Source organism: Heptranchias perlo, chromosome 42, assembly GCF_035084215.1.
Source record: "Heptranchias perlo isolate sHepPer1 chromosome 42, sHepPer1.hap1, whole genome shotgun sequence".
NCBI classification, from domain to species: domain Eukaryota; kingdom Metazoa; phylum Chordata; class Chondrichthyes; order Hexanchiformes; family Hexanchidae; genus Heptranchias; species Heptranchias perlo.
In genome coordinates this window covers 7,152,740-7,178,769 of record NC_090366.1, presented here as the reverse complement: position 1 = coordinate 7,178,769, position 26,030 = coordinate 7,152,740, and the positions used below count along the sequence as shown (strand labels likewise).

The window sequence follows — 26,030 nt, the reverse complement described above, 5'->3', positions numbered from 1 at the left end:
TGTTTGATGGGACAGTGCAGAGGGAGCTTTACTCTGTATCTAACCCTGTACCTGCCCTGGGAGTGTTTGATGGGACAGTGTGACTGTTTAAATGAGCCAGTCTCTGCGTGTGACTGGCTGTCTCTGCGTGTGACTTTGAATGATATTTAAATTCCCTCCGGACATGTTCGATACATTCACAGGTTCCCTGATCTTTTGGTTTGGGCTCTGTTTCTTGCGATCTCCTTGTGTCTCCATGTTAATGTGACCTTCACTCTTCGTCCTGTGCAGATCACGAGCTGGGTGTTGGAAGGACCGAGGGAGGAGACTGCGATCTGCGTGCAGTGTCAGAACAACAGCTCAGGGGAGCGCTGTGACAGCTGTGTGGATGGTTACTTCCTATTGGAAGCAAAATGCACCAAGTACGGACCAATCACGGGAACCCATGCAATCTGATGTCCATGTTTACCCCATTAATCCCTGCTCTGCTCCTTGGTTCAAATAAACTGCTCCCTTCAGATAGGATCACACCTTGATTGCAGTGTCATCAAACTCCAGTACATCCCACACCCTGTGCTCCAGTACATCCCACACCCTGTGCTCCAGTACATCCCACACCCTGTGTTCCAGTACATCCCACACCCTGTGCTCCAGTACATCCCACACCCTGTGCTCCAGTACATCCCACACCCTGTGCTCCAGTACATCCCACACCCTGTGCTCCAGTACATCCCACACCCTGTGCTCCAATACATCCCACACCCTGTGCTCCAGTACATCCCACACCCTGTGCTCCAGTACATCCCACACCCTGTGCTCCAGTACATCTCACACCCTGTGCTCCAGTACATATCACACCCTGTGCTCCAGTACATCCCACACCCTGTGCTCCAGTACATCCCGCACCCTGTGCTCCAGTACATCCCACACCCTGTGCTCCAGTACATCCCACACCCTGTGCTCCAGTACATCCCACACCCTGTGCTCCAGTACATATCACACCCTGTGCTCCAGGACATCCCACACCCTGTGCTCCAGTACATCCCACACCCTGTGCTCCAGTACATCCCACACCCTGTGCTCCAGGACATCCCACACCCTGTGTTCCAGTACATCTCACACCCTGTGCTCCAGTACATCCCACACCCTGTGCTCCAGTACATCCCACACCCTGTGCTCCAGTACATCCCACACCCTGTGCTCCAGTACATCCCACACCCTGTGCTCCAGTACATCCCACACCCTGTGCTCCAGGACATCCCACACCCTGTGCTCCAGTACATCCCACACCCTGTGCTCCAGTACATCCCACACCCTGTGCTCCAGTACATCCCACACCCTGTGCTCCAGTACATCCCACACCCTGTGCTCCAGTACATCTCACACCCTGTGCTCCAGTACATCCCACACCCTGTGCTCCAGTACATCCCACACCCTGTGTTCCAGTACATCCCACACCCTGTGCTCCAGTACATCTCACACCCTGTGCTCCAGTACATCCCACACCCTGTGCTCCAGTACATCCCACACCCTGTGCTCCAGGACATCCCACACCCTGTGCTCCAGTACATCCCACACCCTGTGCTCCAGTACATCCCACAGCCTGTGCTCCAGTACATCCCACACCCTGTGCTCCAGTACATCTCACACCCTGTGCTCCAGGACAGATCACACCCTGTGCTCCAGGACAGATCACACCCTGTGCTCCAGGACATCCCACACCCTGTGCTCCAGTACATCCCACACCCTGTGCTCCAGTACATCCCACAGCCTGTGCTCCAGGACATCCCACAGCCTGTGCTCCAGTACATCCCACACCCTGTGCTCCAGTACATCCCACACCCTGTGCTCCAGTACATCCCACACCCTGTGCTCCAGTACATCTCACACCCTGTGCTCCAGTACATCCCACACCCTGTGCTCCAGTACATCCCACACCCTGTGCTCCAGGACATCCCACACCCTGTGCTCCAGTACATCCCACACCCTGTGCTCCAGTACATCCCACAGCCTGTGCTCCAGTACATCCCACACCCTGTGCTCCAGTACATCCCACACCCTGTGCTCCAGTACATATCACACCCTGTGCTCCAGTACATATCACACCCTGTGCTCCAGTCCATCCCACACCCTGTGCTCCAGGACATCCCACACCCTGTGCTCCAGTACATCCCACACCCTGTGCTCCAGTACATCCCACAGCCTGTGCTCCAGTACATCCCACACCCTGTGCTCCAGTACATCCCACAGCCTGTGCTCCAGTACATCCCACACCCTGTGCTCCAGTACATCCCACAGCCTGTGCTCCAGTACATCCCACACCCTGTGCTCCAGTACATATCACACCCTGTGCTCCAGTACATCCCACAGCCTGTGCTCCAGTACATCCCACACCCTGTGCTCCAGTACATCCCACACCCTGTGCTCCAGTACATCCCACAGCCTGTGCTCCAGTACATCCCACACCCTGTACTCCAGTACATCCCACACCCTGTGCTCCAGTACATATCACACCCTGTGCTCCAGTACATCCCACAGCCTGTGCTCCAGTACATCCCACACCCTGTGCTCCAGTACATCCCACACCCTGTGCTCCAGTACATCCCACACCCTGTGCTCCAGTACATCTCAGACCCTGTGCTCCAGTACATCCCACACCCTGTGCTCCAGGACATATCACACCCTGTGCTCCAGTACATCTCACACCCTGTGCTCCAGTACATCTCACACCCTGTGCTCCAGTACATCCCACACCCTGTGCTCCAGTACATCCCACACCCTGTGCTCCAGTACATCCCACACCCTGTGCTCCAGTACATCCCACACCCTGTGCTCCAGTACATATCACACCCTGTGCTCCAGTACATCTCACACCCTGTGCTCCAGTACATCCCACACCCTGTGCTCCAGTACATCTCACACCCTGTGCTCCAGTACATCCCACACCCTGTGCTCCAGTACATCCCACACCCTGTGCTCCAGGACATCCCACACCCTGTGCTCCAGTCCATCCCACACCCTGTGCTCCAGTACATATCACACCCTGTGCTCCAGCACATCTCACACCCTGTGCTCCAGCACATCTCACACCCTGTGCTCCAGTACATCTCACACCCTGTGCTCCAGGACATCCCACACCCTGTGCTCCAGTACATCCCACACCCTGTGCTCCAGGACATCCCACACCCTGTGCTCCAGTACATATCACACCCTGTGCTCCAGTCCATCCCACACCCTGTGCTCCAGTACATCCCACACCCTGTGCTCCAGTACATCCCACACCCTGTGCTCCAGTACATCCCACACCCTGTGCTCCAGTACATCCCACACCCTGTGCTCCAGTACATCCCACACCCTGTGCTCCAGTACATATCACACCCTGTGCTCCAGTACATCCCACACCCTGTGCTCCAGTACATCCCACACCCTGTGCTCCAGTACATCCCACACCCTGTGCTCCAGCACATCCCACACCCTGTGCTCCAGCACATCTCACACCCTGTGCTCCAGTACATCTCACACCCTGTGCTCCAGTACATCTCACACCCTGTGCTCCAGGACATCCCACACCCTGTGCTCCAGTACATCCCACACCCTGTGCTCCAGTACATCCCACACCCTGTGCTCCAGTACATATCACACCCTGTGCTCCAGGACATCCCACACCCTGTGCTCCAGTACATCCCACACCCTGTGCTCCAGTACATCCCACACCCTGTGCTCCAGTACATCCCACACCCTGTGCTCCAGTACATCCCACACCCTGTGCTCCAGTACATCCCACACCCTGTGCTCCAGTACATCCCACACCCTGTGCTCCAGTACATCTCACACCCTGTGCTCCAGTACATCCCACACCCTGTGCTCCAGGACATCCCACACCCTGTGCTCCAGGACATCCCACACCCTGTGCTCCAGGACATCCCACACCCTGTGCTCCAGGACATCCCACACCCTGTGCTCCAGTACATCCCACACCCTGTGCTCCAGTACATCCCACACCCTGTGCTCCAGGACATCCCACACCCTGTGCTCCAGTACATATCACACCCTGTGCTCCAGTACATATCACACCCTGTGCTCCAGTACATCCCACACCCTGTGCTCCAGAACATCTCACACCCTGTGCTCCAGTACATCTCACACCCTGTGCTCCAGTACATCCCACACCCTGTGCTCCAGTACATATCACACCCTGTGCTCCAGTACATATCACACCCTGTGCTCCAGTACATCTCACACCCTGTGCTCCAGTACATCCCACACCCTGTGCTCCAGTACATCTCACACCCTGTGCTCCAGTACATATCACACCCTGTGCTCCAGTACATATCACACCCTGTGCTCCAGTACATCCCACGCCCTGTGCTCCAGTACATCCCACACCCTGTGCTCCAGTACATCCCACACCCTGTGCTCCAGTACATCCCACACCCTGTGCTCCAGTGCATCCCACACCCTGTGCTCCAGTACATCCCACACCCTGTGCTCCAGTACATCTCACACCCTGTGCTCCAGGACAGATCACACCCTGTGCTCCAGTACATATCACACCCTGTGCTCCAGCACATCCCACACCCTGTGCTCCAGTACATATCACACCCTGTGCTCCAGTACATCCCACACCCTGTGCTCCAGTACATCCCACACCCTGTGCTCCAGTACATCCCACACCCTGTGCTCCAGTACATCCCACACCCTGTGCTCCAGTACATATCACACCCTGTGCTCCAGTACATATCACACCCTGTGCTCCAGTACATCCCACACCCTGTGCTCCCGTACATCCCACACCCTGTGCTCCAGCACATCTCACACCCTGTGCTCCAGTACATCCCACACCCTGTGCTCCAGTACATCCCACACCCTGTGCTCCAGTACATCCCACACCCTGTGCTCCAGTACATATCACACCCTGTGCTCCAGTACATCCCACACCCTGTGCTCCCGTACATCCCACACCCTGTGCTCCCGTACATCCCACACCCTGTGCTCCAGTACATCTCACACCCTGTGCTCCAGTACATCCCACACCCTGTGCTCCAGTACATCCCACACCCTGTGCTCCAGTACATCCCACACCCTGTGCTCCAGTACATCCCACACCCTGTGCTCCAGTACATCCCACACCCTGTGCTCCAGTACATCCCACACCCTGTGCTCCAGTACATCCCACACCCTGTGCTCCAGTACATCCCACACCCTGTGCTCCAGTACATCCCACACCCTGTGCTCCAGTACATCTCACACCCTGTGCTCCAGTACATCTCACACCCTGTGCTCCAGTACATCCCACACCCTGTGCTCCAGTACATCCCACACCCTGTGCTCCAGTACATATCACACCCTGTGCTCCAGTACATCCCACACCCTGTGCTCCAGTACATCCCACACCCTGTGCTCCAGTACATCCCACACCCTGTGCTCCAGTACATCCCACACCCTGTGCTCCAGTACATCTCACACCCTGTGCTCCAGTACATCCCACACCCTGTGCTCCAGTACATCCCACACCCTGTGCTCCAGTACATCTCACACCCTGTGCTCCAGTACATCCCACACCCTGTGCTCCAGTACATCCCACACCCTGTGCTCCAGTACATCCCACACCCTGTGCTCCAGTACATCTCACACCCTGTGCTCCAGGACATCCCACACCCTGTGCTCCAGTACATCCCACACCCTGTGCTCCAGTACATCTCACACCCTGTGCTCCAGTACATCTCACACCCTGTGCTCCAGTACATCTCACACCCTGTGCTCCAGTACATCTCACACCCTGTGCTCTTGTACATCTCACACCCTGTGCTCCAGTACATCCCACACCCTGTGCTCCAGGACATCCCACACCCTGTGCTCCAGTACATCCCACACCCTGTGCTCCAGTACATCTCACACCCTGTGCTCCAGTACATCCCACACCCTGTGCTCCAGTACATCCCACACCCTGTGCTCCAGTACATCCCACACCCTGTGCTCCAGTACATCCCACACCCTGTGCTCCAGTACATCCCACACCCTGTGCTCCAGTACATCCCACACCCTGTGCTCCAGTACATCCCACACCCTGTGCTCCAGTACATCCCACACCCTGTGCTCCAGTACATCCCACACCCTGTGCTCCAGTACATCCCACACCCTGTGCTCCAGTACATCCCACACCCTGTGCTCCAGTACATCCCACACCCTGTGCTCCAGGACATCCCACACCCTGTGCTCCAGTACATCCCACACCCTGTGCTCCAGTACATCCCACACCCTGTGCTCCAGGACATCCCACACCCTGTGCTCCAGTACATATCACACCCTGTGCTCCAGTACATATCACACCCTGTGCTCCAGTACATCCCACACCCTGTGCTCCAGAACATCTCACACCCTGTGCTCCAGTACATCTCACACCCTGTGCTCCAGTACATCTCACACCCTGTGCTCCAGTACATATCACACCCTGTGCTCCAGTACATATCACACCCTGTGCTCCAGTACATCTCACACCCTGTGCTCCAGTACATCCCACACCCTGTGCTCCAGTACATCTCACACCCTGTGCTCCAGCACATATCACACCCTGTGCTCCAGTACATATCACACCCTGTGCTCCAGTACATCCCACGCCCTGTGCTCCAGTACATCCCACGCCCTGTGCTCCAGTACATCCCACGCCCTGTGCTCCAGTACATCCCACACCCTGTGCTCCAGTACATCCCACACCCTGTGCTCCAGTGCATCCCACACCCTGTGCTCCAGTACATCCCACACCCTGTGCTCCAGTACATCTCACACCCTGTGCTCCAGGACAGATCACACCCTGTGCTCCAGTACATATCACACCCTGTGCTCCAGCACATCCTATACCCTGTGCTCCAGTACATATCACACCCTGTGCTCCAGTACATCCCACACCCTGTGCTCCAGTACATCCCACACCCTGTGCTCCAGTACATCCCACACCCTGTGCTCCAGTACATCCCACACCCTGTGCTCCAGTACATCCCACACCCTGTGCTCCAGTACATCCCACACCCTGTGCTCCAGTACATCCCACACCCTGTGCTCCAGTACATCCCACACCCTGTGCTCCAGTACATATCACACCCTGTGCTCCAGTACATCCCACACCCTGTGCTCCCGTACATCCCACACCCTGTGCTCCAGTACATCTCACACCCTGTGCTCCAGTACATCCCACACCCTGTGCTCCAGTACATCCCACACCCTGTGCTCCAGTACATATCACACCCTGTGCTCCAGTACATCCCACACCCTGTGCTCCCGTACATCCCACACCCTGTGCTCCAGTACATCTCACACCCTGTGCTCCAGTACATCCCACACCCTGTGCTCCAGTACATCCCACACCCTGTGCTCCAGTACATCCCACACCCTGTGCTCCAGTACATCTCACACCCTGTGCTCCAGTACATATCACACCCTGTGCTCCAGTACATCCCACACCCTGTGCTCCAGTACATCCCACACCCTGTGCTCCAGTACATCCCACACCCTGTGCTCCAGTACATCTCACACCCTGTGCTCCAGTACATCCCACACCCTGTGCTCCAGTACATCCCACACCCTGTGCTCCAGTACATCCCACACCCTGTGCTCCAGTACATCTCAGACCCTGTGCTCCAGTACATCCCACACCCTGTGCTCCAGTACATCCCACACCCTGTGCTCCAGTACATCTCACACCCTGTGCTCCAGTACATCCCACACCCTGTGCTCCAGTACATCCCACACCCTGTGCTCCAGTACATCCCACACCCTGTGCTCCAGTACATCTCACACCCTGTGCTCCAGTACATCCCACACCCTGTGCTCCAGTACATCCCACACCCTGTGCTCCAGTACATCCCACACCCTGTGCTCCAGTACATCCCACACCCTGTGCTCCAGTACATCTCACACCCTGTGCTCCAGTACATCCCACACCCTGTGCTCCAGTACATATCACACCCTGTGCTCCAGTACATCCCACACCCTGTGCTCCAGTACATCCCACACCCTGTGCTCCAGTACATCCCACACCCTGTGCTCCAGTACATCCCACACCCTGTGCTCCAGTACATCCCACACCCTGTGCTCCAGTACATCTCACACCCTGTGCTCCAGTACATCCCACACCCTGTGCTCCAGTACATATCACACCCTGTGCTCCAGTACATCCCACACCCTGTGCTCCAGTACATCCCACACCCTGTGCTCCCGTAAATCCCACACCCTGTGTTCCAGTACATCCCACACCCTGTGCTCCAGGACATATCACACCCTGTGCTCCAGTCCATCTCACACCCTGTGTTCCAGTACATCCCACACCCTGTGTTCCAGTACATCCCACACCCTGTGTTCCAGTACATCCCACACCCTGTGTTCCAGTACATCCCACACCCTGTGTTCCAGTACATCCCACACCCTGTGTTCCAGTACATCCCACACCCTGTGCTCCAGTACATCCCACACCCTGTGCTCCAGTACATCCCACACCCTGTGCTCCCGTAAATCCCACACCCTGTGTTCCAGTACATCCCACACCCTGTGCTCCAGGACATATCACACCCTGTGCTCCAGTCCATCTCACACCCTGTGTTCCAGTACATCCCACACCCTGTGTTCCAGTACATCCCACACCCTGTGTTCCAGTACATCCCACACCCTGTGTTCCAGTACATCCCACACCCTGTGTTCCAGTACATCCCACACCCTGTGTTCCAGTACATCCCACACCCTGTGTTCCAGTACATCCCACACCCTGTGTTCCAGTACATCCCACACCCTGTGTTCCAGTACATCCCACACCCTGTGTTCCAGTACATCCCACACCCTGTGCTCCAGTACATCCCACACCCTGTGCTCCAGTACATCCCACACCCTGTGCTCCAGTACATCCCACACCCTGTGCTCCAGTACATCCCACACCCTGTGCTCCAGTACATCCCACACCCTGCGCTCCAGTACATCCCACACCCTGCGCTCCAGTACATCCCACACCCTGTGCTCCAGTACATATCACACCCTGTGCTCCAGTACATCCCACACCCTGTGCTCCAGTACATCCCACACCCTGTGCTCCAGTACATCCCACACCCTGTGCTCCAGTACATCCCACACCCTGTGCTCCAGTACATCCCACACCCTGTGCTCCAGTACATCCCACACCCTGTGCTCCAGTACATCCCACACCCTGTGCTCCAGTACATCCCACACCCTGTGCTCCAGTACATCCCACACCCTGTGCTCCAGTACATCCCACACCCTGTGCTCCAGTACATCCCACACCCTGTGCTCCAGTACATCCCACACCCTGTGCTCCAGGACATCTCACACCCTGTGCTCCAGGACATATCACACCCTGTGTTCCAGTACATCTCACACCCTGTGCTCCAATACATCTCACACCCTGTGCTCCAGTACATATCACACCCTGTGCTCCAGTACATCCCACACCCTGTGCTCCAGTACATCCCACACCCTGTGCTCCAGTACATCCCACACCCTGTGCTCCAGTACATCCCACACCCTGTGCTCCAGTACATCCCACACCCTGTGCTCCAGTACATCCCACACCCTGTGCTCCAGTACATCCCACACCCTGTGCTCCAGTACATATCACACCCTGTGCTCCAGTACATATCACACCCTGTGCTCCAGTACATCCCACACCCTGTGCTCCAGTACATCCCACACCCTGTGCTCCAGTACATCCCACACCCTGTGCTCCAGTACATCCCACACCCTGTGCTCCAGTACATCCCACACCCTGTGCTCCAGTACATCTCACACCCTGTGCTCCAGTACATATCACACCCTGTGCTCCAGTACATCCCACACCCTGTGCTCCAGTACATCCCACACCCTGTGCTCCAGTACATCCCACACCCTGTGCTCCAGTACATCCCACACCCTGTGCTCCAGTACATCCCACACCCTGTGCTCCAGTACATCCCACACCCTGTGCTCCAGTACATCCCACACCCTGTGCTCCAGTACATCCCACACCCTGTGCTCCAGTACATCCCACACCCTGTGCTCCAGGACATCCCACACCCTGTGCTCCAGTACATCCCACACCCTGTGCTCCAGTACATCCCACACCCTGTGCTCCAGTACATCCCACACCCTGTGCTCCAGTACATATCACACCCTGTGCTCCAGTACATATCACACCCTGTGCTCCAGTACATATCACACCCTGTGCTCCAGTACATCCCACACCCTGTGCTCCAGAACATCTCACACCCTGTGCTCCAGTCCATCTCACACCCTGTGCTCCAGTACATCCCACACCCTGTGCTCCAGTACATATCACACCCTGTGCTCCAGTACATATCACACCCTGTGCTCCAGTACATCTCACACCCTGTGCTCCAGTACATCCCACACCCTGTGCTCCAGTACATCTCACACCCTGTGCTCCAGTACATCTCACACCCTGTGCTCCAGTACATCTCACACCCTGTGCTCCAGTACATCTCACACCCTGTGCTCCAGTACATATCACACCCTGTGCTCCAGTACATCCCACGCCCTGTGCTCCAGTACATCCCACACCCTGTGCTCCAGTACATCCCACACCCTGTGCTCCAGTGCATCCCACACCCTGTGCTCCAGTACATCCCACACCCTGTGCTCCAGTACATCTCACACCCTGTGCTCCAGGACAGATCACACCCTGTGCTCCAGTACATATCACACCCTGTGCTCCAGTACATCCCACACCCTGTGCTCCAGTACATATCACACCCTGTGCTCCAGTACATCCCACACCCTGTGCTCCAGTACATCCCACACCCTGTGCTCCAGTACATCCCACACCCTGTGCTCCAGTACATCCCACACCCTGTGCTCCAGTACATCCCACACCCTGTGCTCCAGTACATATCACACCCTGTGCTCCAGTACATCCCACACCCTGTGCTCCCGTACATCCCACACCCTGTGCTCCAGTACATCTCACACCCTGTGCTCCAGTACATCCCACACCCTGTGCTCCAGTACATATCACACCCTGTGCTCCAGTACATCCCACACCCTGTGCTCCAGTACATCTCACACCCTGTGCTCCAGTACATCCCACACCCTGTGCTCCAGTACATCCCACACCCTGTGCTCCAGTACATCCCACACCCTGTGCTCCAGTACATCCCACACCCTGTGCTCCAGTACATCCCACACCCTGTGCTCCAGTACATATCACATCCTGTACTCCAGTACATCCCACACCCTGTGCTCCAGTACATCCCACACCCTGTGCTCCAGTACATCCCACACCCTGTGCTCCAGTACATCCCACACCCTGTGCTCCAGTACATCCCACACCCTGTGCTCCAGTACATCCCACACCCTGTGCTCCAGTACATCCCACACCCTGTGCTCCAGTACATCCCACACCCTGTGCTCCAGTACATATCACATCCTGTGCTCCAGTACATCCCACACCCTGTGCTCCAGTACATCCCACACCCTGTGCTCCAGTACATCCCACACCCTGTGCTCCAGTACATCTCACACCCTGTGCTCCAGTACATCTCACACCCTGTGCTCCAGTACATCCCACACCCTGTGCTCCAGTACATATCACACCCTGTGCTCCAGTACATCCCACACCCTGTGCTCCAGTACATCCCACACCCTGTGCTCCAGTACATCCCACACCCTGTGCTCCAGTACATCCCACACCCTGTGCTCCAGTACATCCCACACCCTGTGCTCCAGTACATCCCACAACCTGTGCTCCAGTACATCTCACACCCTGTGCTCCAGTACATCCCACACCCTGTGCTCCAGTACATATCACACCCTGTGCTCCAGTACATCCCACACCCTGTGCTCCAGTACATCTCACACCCTGTGCTCCAGTACATCCCACACCCTGTGCTCCAGTACATCCCACACCCTGTGCTCCAGTACATCCCACACCCTGTGCTCCAGTACATCCCACACCCTGTGCTCCAGTACATCCCACACCCTGTGCTCCAGTACATCCCACACCCTGTGCTCCCGTACATCCCACACCCTGTGCTCCCGTACATCCCACACCCTGTGCTCCAGTACATATCACACCCTGTGCTCCAGTACATCCCACACCCTGTGCTCCCGTAAATCCCACACCCTGTGCTCCCGTAAATCCCACACCCTGTGTTCCAGTACATCCCACACCCTGTGCTCCAGGACATATCACACCCTGTGCTCCAGTACATCTCACACCCTGTGTTCCAGTACATCCCACACCCTGTGTTCCAGTACATCCCACACCCTGTGTTCCAGTACATCCCACACCCTGTGTTCCAGTACATCCCACACCCTGTGTTCCAGTACATCCCACACCCTGTGTTCCAGTACATCCCACACCCTGTGTTCCAGTACATCCCACACCCTGTGTTCCAGTACATCCCACACCCTGTGTTCCAGTACATCCCACACCCTGTGTTCCAGTACATCCCACACCCTGTGTTCCAGTACATCCCACACCCTGTGTTCCAGTACATCCCACACCCTGTGTTCCAGTACATCCCACACCCTGTGTTCCAGTACATCCCACACCCTGTGCTCCAGTACATCCCACACCCTGTGCTCCAGTACATCCCACACCCTGTGTTCCAGTACATCCCACACCCTGTGTTCCAGTACATCCCACACCCTGTGCTCCAGGACATCCCACACCCTGTGCTCCAGGACATATCACACCCTGTGCTCCAGTGCATCCCACACCCTGTGTTCCAGTACATCCCACACCCTGTGCTCCAGTACATCCCACACCCTGTGTTCCAGTACATCCCACACCCTGTGTTCCAGTACATCCCACACCCTGTGTTCCAGTACATCCCACACCCTGTGTTCCAGTACATCCCACACCCTGTGTTCCAGTACATCCCACACCCTGTGTTCCAGTACATCCCACACCCTGTGCTCCAGTACATCCCACACCCTGTGCTCCAGTACATCCCACACCCTGTGCTCCAGTACATCCCACACCCTGTGCTCCAGTACATCCCACACCCTGCGCTCCAGTACATCCCACACCCTGCGCTCCAGTACATCCCACACCCTGTGCTCCAGTACATCCCACACCCTGTGCTCCAGTACATATCACACCCTGTGCTCCAGTACATCCCACACCCTGTGCTCCAGTACATCCCACACCCTGTGCTCCAGTACATCCCACACCCTGTGTTCCAGTACATCCCACACCCTGTGTTCCAGTACATCCCACACCCTGTGCTCCAGTACATATCACACCCTGTGCTCCAGTACATCCCACACCCTGTGCTCCAGTACATCCCACACCCTGTGCTCCAGTACATCCCACACCCTGTGCTCCAGTACATCCCACACCCTGTGCTCCAGTACATCCCACACCCTGTGCTCCAGTACATCCCACACCCTGTGCTCCAGTACATCCCACACCCTGTGTTCCAGTACATCCCACACCCTGTGTTCCAGTACATCTCACACCCTGTGCTCCAGTACATCCCACACCCTGTGCTCCAGTACATCCCACACCCTGTGCTCCAGTACATCCCACACCCTGTGTTCCAGTACATCTCACACCCTGTGCTCCAGTACATCCCACACCCTGTGCTCCAGTACATCCCACACCCTGTTTTCCAGTACATCCCACACCCTGTGCTCCAGTACATCCCACACCCTGTGCTCCAGGACATCTCACACCCTGTGTTCCAGTACATCCCACACCCTGTGTTCCAGTACATCCCACACCCTGTGTTCCAGTACATCCCACACCCTGTGTTCCAGTACATCTCACACCCTGTGCTCCAGTACATATCACACCCTGTGCTCCAGTACATCTCACACCCTGTGCTCCAGTACATCCCACACCCTGTGCTCCAGTACATATCACACCCTGTGCTCCAGTACATCCCACACCCTGTGCTCCAGTACATCCCACACCCTGTGCTCCAGTACATCCCACACCCTGCGCTCCAGTACATCCCACACCCTGTGCTCCAGTACATCCCACACCCTGTGCTCCCGTACATCCCACACCCTGTGCTCCCGTACATCCCACACCCTGTGCTCCAGTACATCCCACACCCTGTGCTCCAGTACATCCCACATCCTGTGCTCCAGTACATATCACACCCTGTGCTCCAGTACATCCCACACCCTGTGCTCCAGTACATCCCACACCCTGTGCTCCAGTACATCCCACACCCTGTGCTCCAGTACATCCCACACCCTGTGCTCCAGTACATATCACACCCTGTGCTCCAGTACATCCCACACCCTGTGCTCCAGTACATCCCACACCCTGTGCTCCAGTACATCCCACACCCTGTGTTCCAGTACATCTCACACCCTGTGCTCCAATACATCCCACACCCTGTGCTCCAGTACATATCACACCCTGTGCTCCAGTACATCCCACACCCTGTGCTCCAGTACATATCACACCCTGTGCTCCAGTACATATCACACCCTGTGCTCCAGTACATCCCACACCCTGTGCTCCAGTACATCTCACACCCTGTGCTCCAGTACATCCCACACCCTGTGCTCCAGTACATCCCACACCCTGTGCTCCAGTACATCCCACACCCTGTGCTCCAGTACATCCCACACCCTGTGCTCCAGTACATCCCACACCCTGTGCTCCAGTACATCCCACACCCTGTGCTCCAGTACATCCCACACCCTGTGCTCCAGTACATCCCACACCCTGTGCTCCAGTACATCCCACACCCTGCGCTCCAGTACATCCCACACCCTGCGCTCCAGTACATCCCACACCCTGTGCTCCAGTACATATCACACCCTGTGCTCCAGTACATCCCACACCCTGTGCTCCAGTACATCCCACACCCTGTGCTCCAGTACATCCCACACCCTGTGTTCCAGTACATCTCACACCCTGTGCTCCAGTACATCTCACACCCTGTGCTCCCGTACATCCCACACCCTGTGCTCCAGTACATCCCACACCCTGTGCTCCAGTACATCCCACACCCTGTGCTCCAGTACATCCCACACCCTGTGCTCCAGTACATCCCACACCCTGTGCTCCAGTACATCCCACACCCTGCGCTCCAGTACATCCCACACCCTGTGCTCCAGTACATATCACACCCTGTGCTCCAGTACATATCACACCCTGTGCTCCAGTACATCCCACACCCTGTGCTCCAGTACATCTCACACCCTGTGCTCCAGTACATCCCACACCCTGTGCTCCAGTACATCCCACACCCTGTGCTCCAGTACATCCCACACCCTGTGCTCCAGTACATCCCACACCCTGTGCTCCAGTACATCCCACACCCTGCGCTCCAGTACATCCCACACCCTGTGCTCCAGTACATCCCACACCCTGTGCTCCAGTACATATCACACCCTGTGCTCCAGTACATCCCACACCCTGTGCTCCAGTACATCCCACACCCTGTGCTCCAGTACATCCCACACCCTGTGTTCCAGTACATCTCACACCCTGTGCTCCAGTACATCTCACACCCTGTGCTCCAGTACATCCCACACCCTGTTTTCCAGTACATCCCACACCCTGTGCTCCAGTACATCCCACACCCTGTGCTCCAGGACATCTCACACCCTGTGTTCCAGTACATCCCACACCCTGTGTTCCAGTACATCCCACACCCTGTGTTCCAGTACATCCCACACCCTGTGTTCCAGTACATCTCACACCCTGTGCTCCAATACATCTCACACCCTGTGCTCCAGTACATATCACACCCTGTGCTCCAGTACATCCCACACCCTGTGCTCCAGTACATCCCACACCCTGTGCTCCAGTACATCCCACACCCTGTGCTCCAGTACATCCCACACCCTGTGCTCCAGTACATCCCACACCCTGTGCTCCAGTACAGCTCACACCCTGTGCTCCAGTACATCTCACACCCTGTGCTCCAGTACATCCCACACCCTGTGCTCCAGTACATATCACACCCTGTGCTCCAGTACATCCCACACCCTGTGCTCCAGTACATCCCACACCCTGTGCTCCAGTACATCCCACACCCTGTGCTCCAGGACATATCACACCCTGTGCTCCAGTACATATCACACCCTGTGCTCCAGTCCATCCCACACCCTGTGCTCCAGTACATCCCACACCCTGTGCTCCAGTACATCCCACACCCTGTGCTCCAGTACATATCACACCCTGTGCTCCAGTACATCCCACACCCTGTGCTCCAGTACATCCCACACCCTGTGCTCCAGTACATCCCACACCCTGTGCTCCAGTACATCCCACACCCTGTGCTCCAGTACATCCCACACCCTGTGCTCCAGTACATCCCACACCCTGTGCTCCAGTACATCCCACACCCTGTGCTCCAGTACATCCCACACCCTGTGCTCCAGTACATCCCACACCCTGTGCTCCAGTACATCCCACACCCTGTGCTCCAGTACATCCCACACCCTGTGCTCCAGTACATCCCACACCCTGTGCTCCAGTACATATCACACCCTGTGCTCCAGTACATCCCACACCCTGTGCTCCAGTACATCCCACACCCTGTGCTCCAGTACATCCCACACCCTGTGCTCCAGTACATCCCACACCCTGTGCTCCAGTACATCCCACACCCTGTGCTCCAGTACATCTCACACCCTGTGCTCCAGTACATCTCACACCCTGTGCTCCCGTACATATCACACCCTGTGCTCCAGTACATCTCACACCCTGTGCTCCAGTACATCCCACACCCTGTGCTCCAGTACATATCACACCCTGTGCTCCAGTACATCCCACACCCTGTGCTCCAGTACATCCCACACCCTGTGCTCCAGTACATCCCACACCCTGTGCTCCAGTACATCCCACACCCTGTGCTCCAGTACATCCCACACCCTGTGCTCCAGTACATATCACACCCTGTGCTCCAGTACATCCCACACCCTGTGCTCCAGTACATCCCACACCCTGTGCTCCAGTACATCCCACACCCTGTGCTCCAGTACATCCCACACCCTGTGCTCCAGTACATCCCACACCCTGTGCTCCAGTACATCCCACACCCTGTGCTCCAGTACATCCCACACCCTGTGCTCCAGTACATCCCACACCCTGTGCTCCAGTACATATCACACCCTGTGTTCCAGTACATATCACACCCTGTGCTCCAGTACATCCCACACCCTGTGCTCCAGTACATCCCACACCCTGTGCTCCAGTACATCCCACACCCTGTGCTCCAGTACATCCCACACCCTGTGCTCCAGTACATCCCACACCCTGTGCTCCAGTACATCCCACACCCTGTGCTCCAGTACATCCCACACCCTGTGCTCCAGTACATCCCACACCCTGTGCTCCAGTACATCCCACACCCTGTGCTCCAGTACATATCACACCCTGTGCTCCAGTACATCCCACACCCTGTGCTCCAGTACATATCACACCCTGTGTTCCAGTACATATCACACCCTGTGCTCCAGTACATCCCACACCCTGTGCTCCAGTACATCCCACACCCTGTGCTCCAGTACATCCCACACCCTGTGCTCCAGTACATCCCACACCCTGTGCTCCAGTACATCCCACACCCTGTGCTCCAGTACATCCCACACCCTGTGCTCCAGTACATCCCACACCCTGTGCTCCAGTACATCCCACACCCTGTGCTCCAGTACATCCCACACCCTGTGCTCCAGTACATCCCACACCCTGTGCTCCAGTACATCCCACACCCTGTGCTCCAGTACATCCCACACCCTGTGCTCCAGTACATCCCACACCCTGTGCTCCAGTACATCCCACACCCTGTGCTCCAGTACATCTCACACCCTGTGCTCCAGTACATCCCACACCCTGTGCTCCAGTACATCCCACACCCTGTGCTCCAGTACATCCCACACCCTGTGCTCCAGTACATATCACACCCTGTGCTCCAGTACATCCCACACCCTGTGCTCCAGTACATCCCACACCCTGTGCTCCAGTACATCCCACACCCTGTGCTCCAGTACATCCCACACCCTGTGCTCCAGGACATATCACACCCTGTGCTCCAGTACATATCACACCCTGTGCTCCAGTACATCCCACACCCTGTGCTCCAGTACATCCCACACCCTGTGCTCCAGTACATCCCACACCCTGTGCTCCAGTACATCCCACACCCTGTGCTCCAGTACGTATCACACCCTGTGTTCCAGTACATATCACACCCTGTGCTCCAGTACATCCCACACCCTGTGCTCCAGTACATCCCACACCCTGTGCTCCAGTACATCCCACACCCTGTGCTCCAGTACATCCCACACCCTGTGCTCCAGTACATCCCACACCCTGTGCTCCAGTACATCTCACACCCTGTGCTCCAGTACATCCCACACCCTGTGCTCCAGTACATATCACACCCTGTGCTCCAGTACATCCCACACCCTGTGCTCCAGTACATCCCACACCCTGTGCTCCAGTACATCCCACACCCTGTGCTCCAGTACATCCCACACCCTGTGCTCCAGTACATCCCACACCCTGTGCTCCAGTAAATCTCACACCCTGTGCTCCAGTACATATCACACCCTGTGCTCCAGTACATATCACACCCTGTTCTCCAGTACATCCCACACCCTGTGCTCCAGTACATCCCACACCCTGTGCTCCAGTACATCCCACACCCTGTGCTCCAGTACATATCACACCCTGTGCTCCAGGACATCCCACACCCTGTGCTCCAGTACATCCCACACCCTGTGCTCCAGTACATCCCACACCCTGTGCTCCAGTACATATCACACCCTGTGCTCCAGTACATCCCACACCCTGTGCTCCAGTACATCCCACACCCTGTGCTCCAGTACATCCCACACCCTGTGCTCCAGTACATCCCACACCCTGTGCTCCAGTACATATCACACCCTGTGCTCCAGTACATCCCACACCCTGTGTTCCAGTACATCCCACACCCTGTGTTCCAGTACATCCCACACCCTGTGTTCCAGTACATCCCACACCCTGTGTTCCAGTACATCCCACACCCTGTGTTCCAGTACAGCCCACACCCTGTGTTTCAGTACATCCCACACCCTGTGTTCCAGTACATCCCACACCCTGTGTTCCAGTACATCCCACACCCTGTCTTCCAGTACATCCCACACCCTGTGTTCCAGTACATCCCACACCCTGTGTTCCAGTACATCCCACACCCTGTGCTCCAGTACATATCACACCCTGTGCTCCAGTACATATCACACCCTGTGCTCCAGTACATCCCACACCCTGTGCTCCAGTACATCCCACACCCTGTGCTCCAGTACATCCCACACCCTGTGCTCCAGTACATCCCACACCCTGTGCTCCAGTACATCCCACACCCTGTGCTCCAGTACATCCCACACCCTGTGCTCCAGTACATCCCACACCCTGTGCTCCAGTACATCCCACACCCTGTGCTCCAGTACATATCACACCCTGTGCTCCAGTACATCCCACACCCTGTGCTCCAGTACATATCACACCCTGTGTTCCAGTACATATCACACCCTGTGCTCCAGTACATCCCACACCCTGTGCTCCAGTACATCCCACACCCTGTGCTCCAGTACATCCCACACCCTGTGCTCCAGTACATATCACACCCTGTGCTCCAGGACATCCCACACCCTGTGCTCCAGTACATCCCACTCCCTGTGCTCCAGTACATATCACTCCCTGTGCTCCAGTACATATCACTCCCTGTGCTCCAGTACATATCACTCCCTGTGCTCCAGTACATATCACACCCTGTGCTCCCGTACATCCCACACCCTGTGCTCCAGTACATGTCACACCCTCTGCTCCAGTACATCCCACACCCTGTGCTCCAGTACATCCCACACCCTGTGCTCCAGTACATCCCACACCCTGTGCTCCAGTACATCCCACACCCTGTGCACCAGTGCATCTCACACCCTGTGCTCCAGCACATATCACACCCTGTGCTCCAGTACATATCACACCCTGTGCTCCAGTACATCTCACACCCTGTGCTCCCGTACATCCCACACCCTGTGCTCCAGTACATCTCACACCCTGTGCTCCTGTCCATATCACACCCTGTGCTCCCGTACATCCCACACCCTGTGCTCCAGTACATATCACACCCTGTGCTCCAGTACATCCCACACCCTGTGCTCCAGTACATCCCACACCCTGTGCTCCAGTACATCCCACACCCTGTGCTCCAGTACATCCCACACCCTGTGCTCCAGTACATCCCACACCCTGTGCTCCAGTACATCCCACACCCTGTGCTCCAGTACATCCCACACCCTGTGCTCCAGTACATCTCACACCCTGTGCTCCAGTACATCTCACACCCTGTGCTCCAGTACATCCCACACCCTGTGCTCCAGTACATCCCACACCCTGTGCTCCAGTACATCTCACACCCTGTGCTCCAGTACATTCCACACCCTGTGCTCCAGTACATCCCACACCCTGTGCTCCAGTGCATCTCACACCCTGTGCTCCAGTACATCCCACACCCTGTGCTCCAGTACATCCCACACCCTGTGCTCCAGTACATCCCACACCCTGTGCTCCAGTACATCCCACACCCTGTGCTCCAGTACATCCCACACCCTGTGCTCCCGTACATCCCACACCCTGTGCTCCCGTACATCCCACACCCTGTGCTCCAGTACATCCCACACCCTGTGCTCCAGTACATCCCACACCCTGTGCTCCAGTACATCCCACATCCTGTGCTCCAGTACATATCACACCCTGTGCTCCAGTACATCCCACACCCTGTGCTCCAGTACATCCCACACCCTGTGCTCCAGTACATCCCACACCCTGTGCTCCAGTACATCCCACACCCTGTGCTCCAGTACATATCACACCCTGTGCTCCAGTACATCCCACACCCTGTGCTCCAGTGCATCCCACACCCTGTGCTCCAGTACATCCCACACCCTGTGTTCCAGTACATCTCACACCCTGTGCTCCAATACATCCCACACCCTGTGCTCCAATACATCCCACACCCTGTGCTCCAGTACATCCCACACCCTGTGCTCCAGTACATCCCACACCCTGTGCTCCAGTACATCTCACACCCTGTGCTCCAGTACATCCCACACCCTGTGCTCCAGTACATATCACACCCTGTGCTCCAGTACATCTCACACCCTGTGCTCCAGTACATCCCACACCCTGTGCTCCAGTACATCCCACACCCTGTGCTCCAGTACATCTCACACCCTGTGCTCCAGTACATCCCACACCCTGTGCTCCAGTACATATCACACCCTGTGCTCCAGTACATCCCACACCCCGTGCTCCAGTACATCCCACACCCTGTGCTCCAGTACATATCACACCCTGTGCTCCAGTACATATCACACCCTGTGCTCCAGTACATATCACACCCTGTGCTCCAGTACATCTCACACCCTGTGCTCCAGTACATCCCACACCCTGTGCTCCAGTACATCCCACACCCTGTGCTCCAGTACATCCCACAACCTGTGTTCCAGTACATGCCACACCCTGTGCTCCAGTACATCCCACACCCTGTGCTCCAGTACATCCCACAACCTGTGCTCCAGTACATATCACACCCTGTGCTCCAGTACATCCCACACCCTGTCCTCCAGTACATCTCACACCCTGTGCTCCAGTACATCTCACACCCTGTGCTCCAGTACATCCCACACCCTGTGCTCCAGTACATCCCACACCCTGTGCTCCAGTACATCCCACACCCTGTGCTCCAGTACATCCCACACCCTGTGCTCCAGTACATCTCACACCCTGTGCTCCAGTACATCTCACACCCTGTGCTCCCATACATCCCACACCCTGTGCTCCAGTACATCCCACACCCTGTGCTCCAGTACATCCCACACCCTGTGCTCCAGTACATCCCACACCCTGTGCTCCAGTACATCTCACACCCTGTGCTCCAGTACATCTCACACCCTGTGCTCCAGTACATATCACACCCTGTGCTCCAGTACATCCCACACCCTGTGCTCCAGTACATCTCACACCCTGTGCTCCAGTACTGGAGCACAGGGTGTGGGATGTACTGGAGCACGGGGTGTGGGATGTACTGGAGCACAGGGTGTGGGATGTACTGGAGCTAGGAGTTAAACTAAAGAGTAGGACCTCAAAGGTAGTAATCTCAGGATTGCTACCAGTGCCACGGGCTAGTCAGAGTAGGAATGACAGGATAGCTAAGATGAATACGTGGCTTGAGAGATGGTGCAAGAGGGAGGGATTCAAATTCCTGGGCCATTGGAACCGGTTCTGGGGGAGGTGGGACCAGTACAAATTGGACGGTCTGCATCTGGGCAGGACTGGAACCAATGTCCTAGGGGGAGTGTTTGCTAGTGCTGTTGGGGAGGGTTTAAACTAATGTGGCAGGGGGATGGGAACCGATGCAGGAAGTCAGTGGGAAATAAAGTGGTGACAGAAACAAAAGGCAGTAAGGGAGAGTGTACAGAACATGACCGGACAGATGGTCTGAGAAAGCAGGGCAAAGACCAAGGGAAGACTAGATTAAACTGCATTTATTTCAATGCAAGAAGTCTGATGGGCAAGGCAGATGAACTCAGGGCATGGATGGGTACATGGGACTGGGATGTTATAGCTATTACTGAAACATGGCTAAGGGAGGGGCAGGACTGGCAGCTCAATGTTCCAGGGTACAGATGCTATAGGAAAGATAGAGCAGGAGGTAAGAGAGGAGGGGGAGTTGCGTTCTTGATTAGGGAGAACATCACGGCAGTAGTGAGAGGGGATATATCCGAGGGTTCGCCCACTGAGTCCATATGGGTAGAACTGAAAAATAAGAAGGGAGAGATCACTTTGATAGGATTGTACTACAGACCCCCAAATAGTCAACGGGAAATTGAGGAGCAAATATGTAAGGAGATTACAGACAGCTGCAAGAAAAATAGGGTGGTAATAGTAGGGGACTTTAACTTTCCCAACATTGACTGGGACAGCCATAGCATTAGGGGCTTGGATGGAGAGAAATTTGTTGAGTGTATTCAGGAGGAATTTCTCATTCAGTATGTGGATGGCCCGACTAGAGAGGGGGCAAAACTTGACCTCCTCTTGGGAAATAAGGAAGGGCAGGTGACAGAAGTGTTAGTGAGGGATCACTTTGGGACCAGTGATCATAATTCCATTAGTTTTAAGATAGCTATGGAGAAGGATAGGTCTGGCCCAAAAGTTAAAATTCTAAATTGGGGAAAGGCCAATTTTGATGGTATTAGACAGGAACTTTCAGAAGTTGATTGGGAGAGTCTGTTGGCAGGCAAAGGGACGTCTGGTAAGTGGGAGGCTTTCAAAAGTGTGTTAACCAGGGTTCAGGGTAAGCACATTCCTTATAAAGTGAAGGGCAAGGCTGGTAGAAGTAGGGAACCTTGGATGACTCGGGAGATTGAGGCACTAGTCAAAAATAAGAAGGAGGCATATGACATGCATAGGCAGCTGGGATCAAGTGGATCCCTTGAAGAGTATAGAGATTGCCGGAGTAGAGTTAAGAGAGAAATCAGGAGGGCAAAAAGGGGATATGAGATTGCTTTGGCAGATCAGGCAAAGGTGAATCCAAAGAGCTTCTACAAATACATAAAGGGCAAAAGGGTAACTAGGGAGAGAGTAGGGCCTCTTAAGGATCAACAAGGTCATCTATGTGCGGAACCACAAGAGATGGGTGAGATCCTGAATGAATATTTCACATCGGTATTTACGGTTGAGAAAGGCATGGATGTTAGGGAACTTGGGGAAATAAATAGTGATGTCTTGAGGAGTGTACATATTACAGAGAGGGAGGTGCTGGAAGTCTTAACGCGCATCAAGGTAGATAAATCTCCGGGACCTGATGAAATGTATCCCAGGACGTTATGGGAGGTTAGGGAGGAAATTGCGGGTCCCCTAGCAGAGATATTTGAATCATCCACCGCTACAGGTGAGGTGCCTGAAGATTGGAGGGTAGCAAATGTTGTGCCTTTGTTTAAGAAGGGCGGCAGGGAAAAGCCTGGGAACTACAGACCAGTGAGCCTGACATCTGTAGTGGGTAAGTTGTTAGAGGGTATTCTGAGGGACAGAATCTACAGGCATTTGGAGAGGCAGGGACTAATTAGGAACAGTCAGCATGGTTTTGTGAGAGGAAAATCATGTCTCACGAATTTGATTGAGTTTTTTGAAGGGGTAACCAAGAAGATAGATGAGGGCTGTGCAGTAGACGTGGTCTACATGGACTTCAGCAAAGCATTTGACAAGGTACCGCATGGTAGGTTGTTACATAAGGTTAAATCTCATGGGATCCAAGGTGAGGTAGCCAATTGGATACAAAATTGGCTTGACGACAGAAGACAGAGGGTGGTTGTCGAGGGTTGTTTTTCAAACTGGATGCCTGTGTCCAGCGGTGTGCCTCAGGGATCGGTGCTGGGTCCGCTGTTATTTGTTATTTATATTAATGATTTGGATGAGAATTTAGGAGGCATGGTTAGTAAGTTTGCAGATGACACCAAGATTGGTGGCATTGTGGACAGTGAAGAAGGTTATCTAGGATTGCAACGGGATCTTGATAAATTGGGCCAGTGGGCCGATGAATGGCAGATGGAGTTTAATTTAGATAAATGTGAGGTGATGCATTTTGGTAGATCGAATCGGGCCAGGACCTACTCCGTTAATGGTAGGGCGTTGGGGAGAGTTATAGAACAAAGAGATCTAGGAGTACAGATTCATAGCTCCTTGAAAGTGGAGTCACAGGTGGATAGGGTGGTGAAGAAGGCATTCAGCATGCTTGGTTTCATTGGTCAGAACATTGAATGCAGGAGTTGGGATGTCTTGTTGAAGTTGTACAGGGCATTGGTGAGGCCACACTTGGAGTACTGTGTACAGTTCTGGTCACCCTATTATAGAAAGGATATTATTAAACTAGAAAGAGTGCAGAAAAGATTTACTAGGATGCTACCGGGACTTGATGGTTTGACTTACAGGGAGAGGTTAGACAGACTGGGACTTTATTCCCTGGAGAGTAGGAGGTTAAGGGGTGATCTTATAGAAGTCTATAAAATAATGAGGGGCATAGATAAGGTCGATAGTCAAAATCTTTTCCCAAAGGTAGGGGAGTCTATAACGAGGGGGCACAGATTTAAGGTGAGAGGGGAGAGATACAAAAGGATCCAGAGGGGCAATTTTTTCACTCAAAGGGTGGTGAGTGTCTGGAACGAGCTGCCAGAGGCAGTAGTAGAGGCGGGTACAATTTTGTCTTTTAAAAAGCATTTGGACAGTTACATGGGGAAGATGGGTATCGAGGGATATGGGCCAAGTGCAGGCAATTGGGACTAGCTTAGTGGTATAAACTGGGCAACATGGACATGTTGGGCCGAAGGGCCTGTTTCCATGTTGTAACTTCTATGATTCTATGATTCTATATCACACCCTGTGCTCCAGTACATATCACACCCTGTGCTCCAGTACATCCCACACCCTGTGCTCCAGTACATATCACACCCTGTGCTCCAGTACATATCACACCCTGTGCTCCAGTACATCCCACACCCTGTGCTCCAGTACATCTCACACCCTGTGCTCCAGTACATCTCACACCCTGTGCTCCAGTACATCTCACACCCTGTGCTCCAGTACATATCACACCCTGTGCTCCAGTACATATCACACCCTGTGCTCCAGTGCATCCCACACCCTGTGCTCCAGTACATCTCACACCCTGTGCTCCAGTACATATCACACCCTGTGCTCCAGTACATCCCACACCCTGTGCTCCAGTACATCCCACACCCTGTGCTCCAGTACATCCCACACCCTGTGCTCCAGTACATATCACACCCTGTGCTCCAGGACATCCCACACCCTGTGCTCCAGTACATCCCACACCCTGTGCTCCAGTACATCCCACACCCTGTGCTCCAGTACATATCACACCCTGTGCTCCAGTACATCCCACACCCTGTGCTCCAGTACATCCCACACCCTGTGCTCCAGTACATATCACACCCTGTGCTCCAGTACATCCCACACCCTGTGCTCCAGTACATCCCACACCCTGTGCTCCAGTACATATCACACCCTGTGCTCCAGTACA

The 26,030-nt window shown here is 55.0% G+C and overlaps 1 protein-coding gene across 1 annotated transcript in view; it reads left to right on the top strand.

The window, feature by feature from the left end:
- The window catches only part of LOC137306118 (multiple epidermal growth factor-like domains protein 8), a gene marked incomplete at its 3' end in the record, with an annotated part of 176,640 nt that overhangs the window by 108,274 nt on the left and 42,336 nt on the right, over nucleotides 1–26,030 (top strand). The window contains exon 17 of the mRNA XM_067975179.1: nucleotides 271–401. Coding sequence (XP_067831280.1) covers nucleotides 271–401 — 131 coding nt within the window. The remainder of the gene's footprint in view (nucleotides 1–270; nucleotides 402–26,030) is intronic.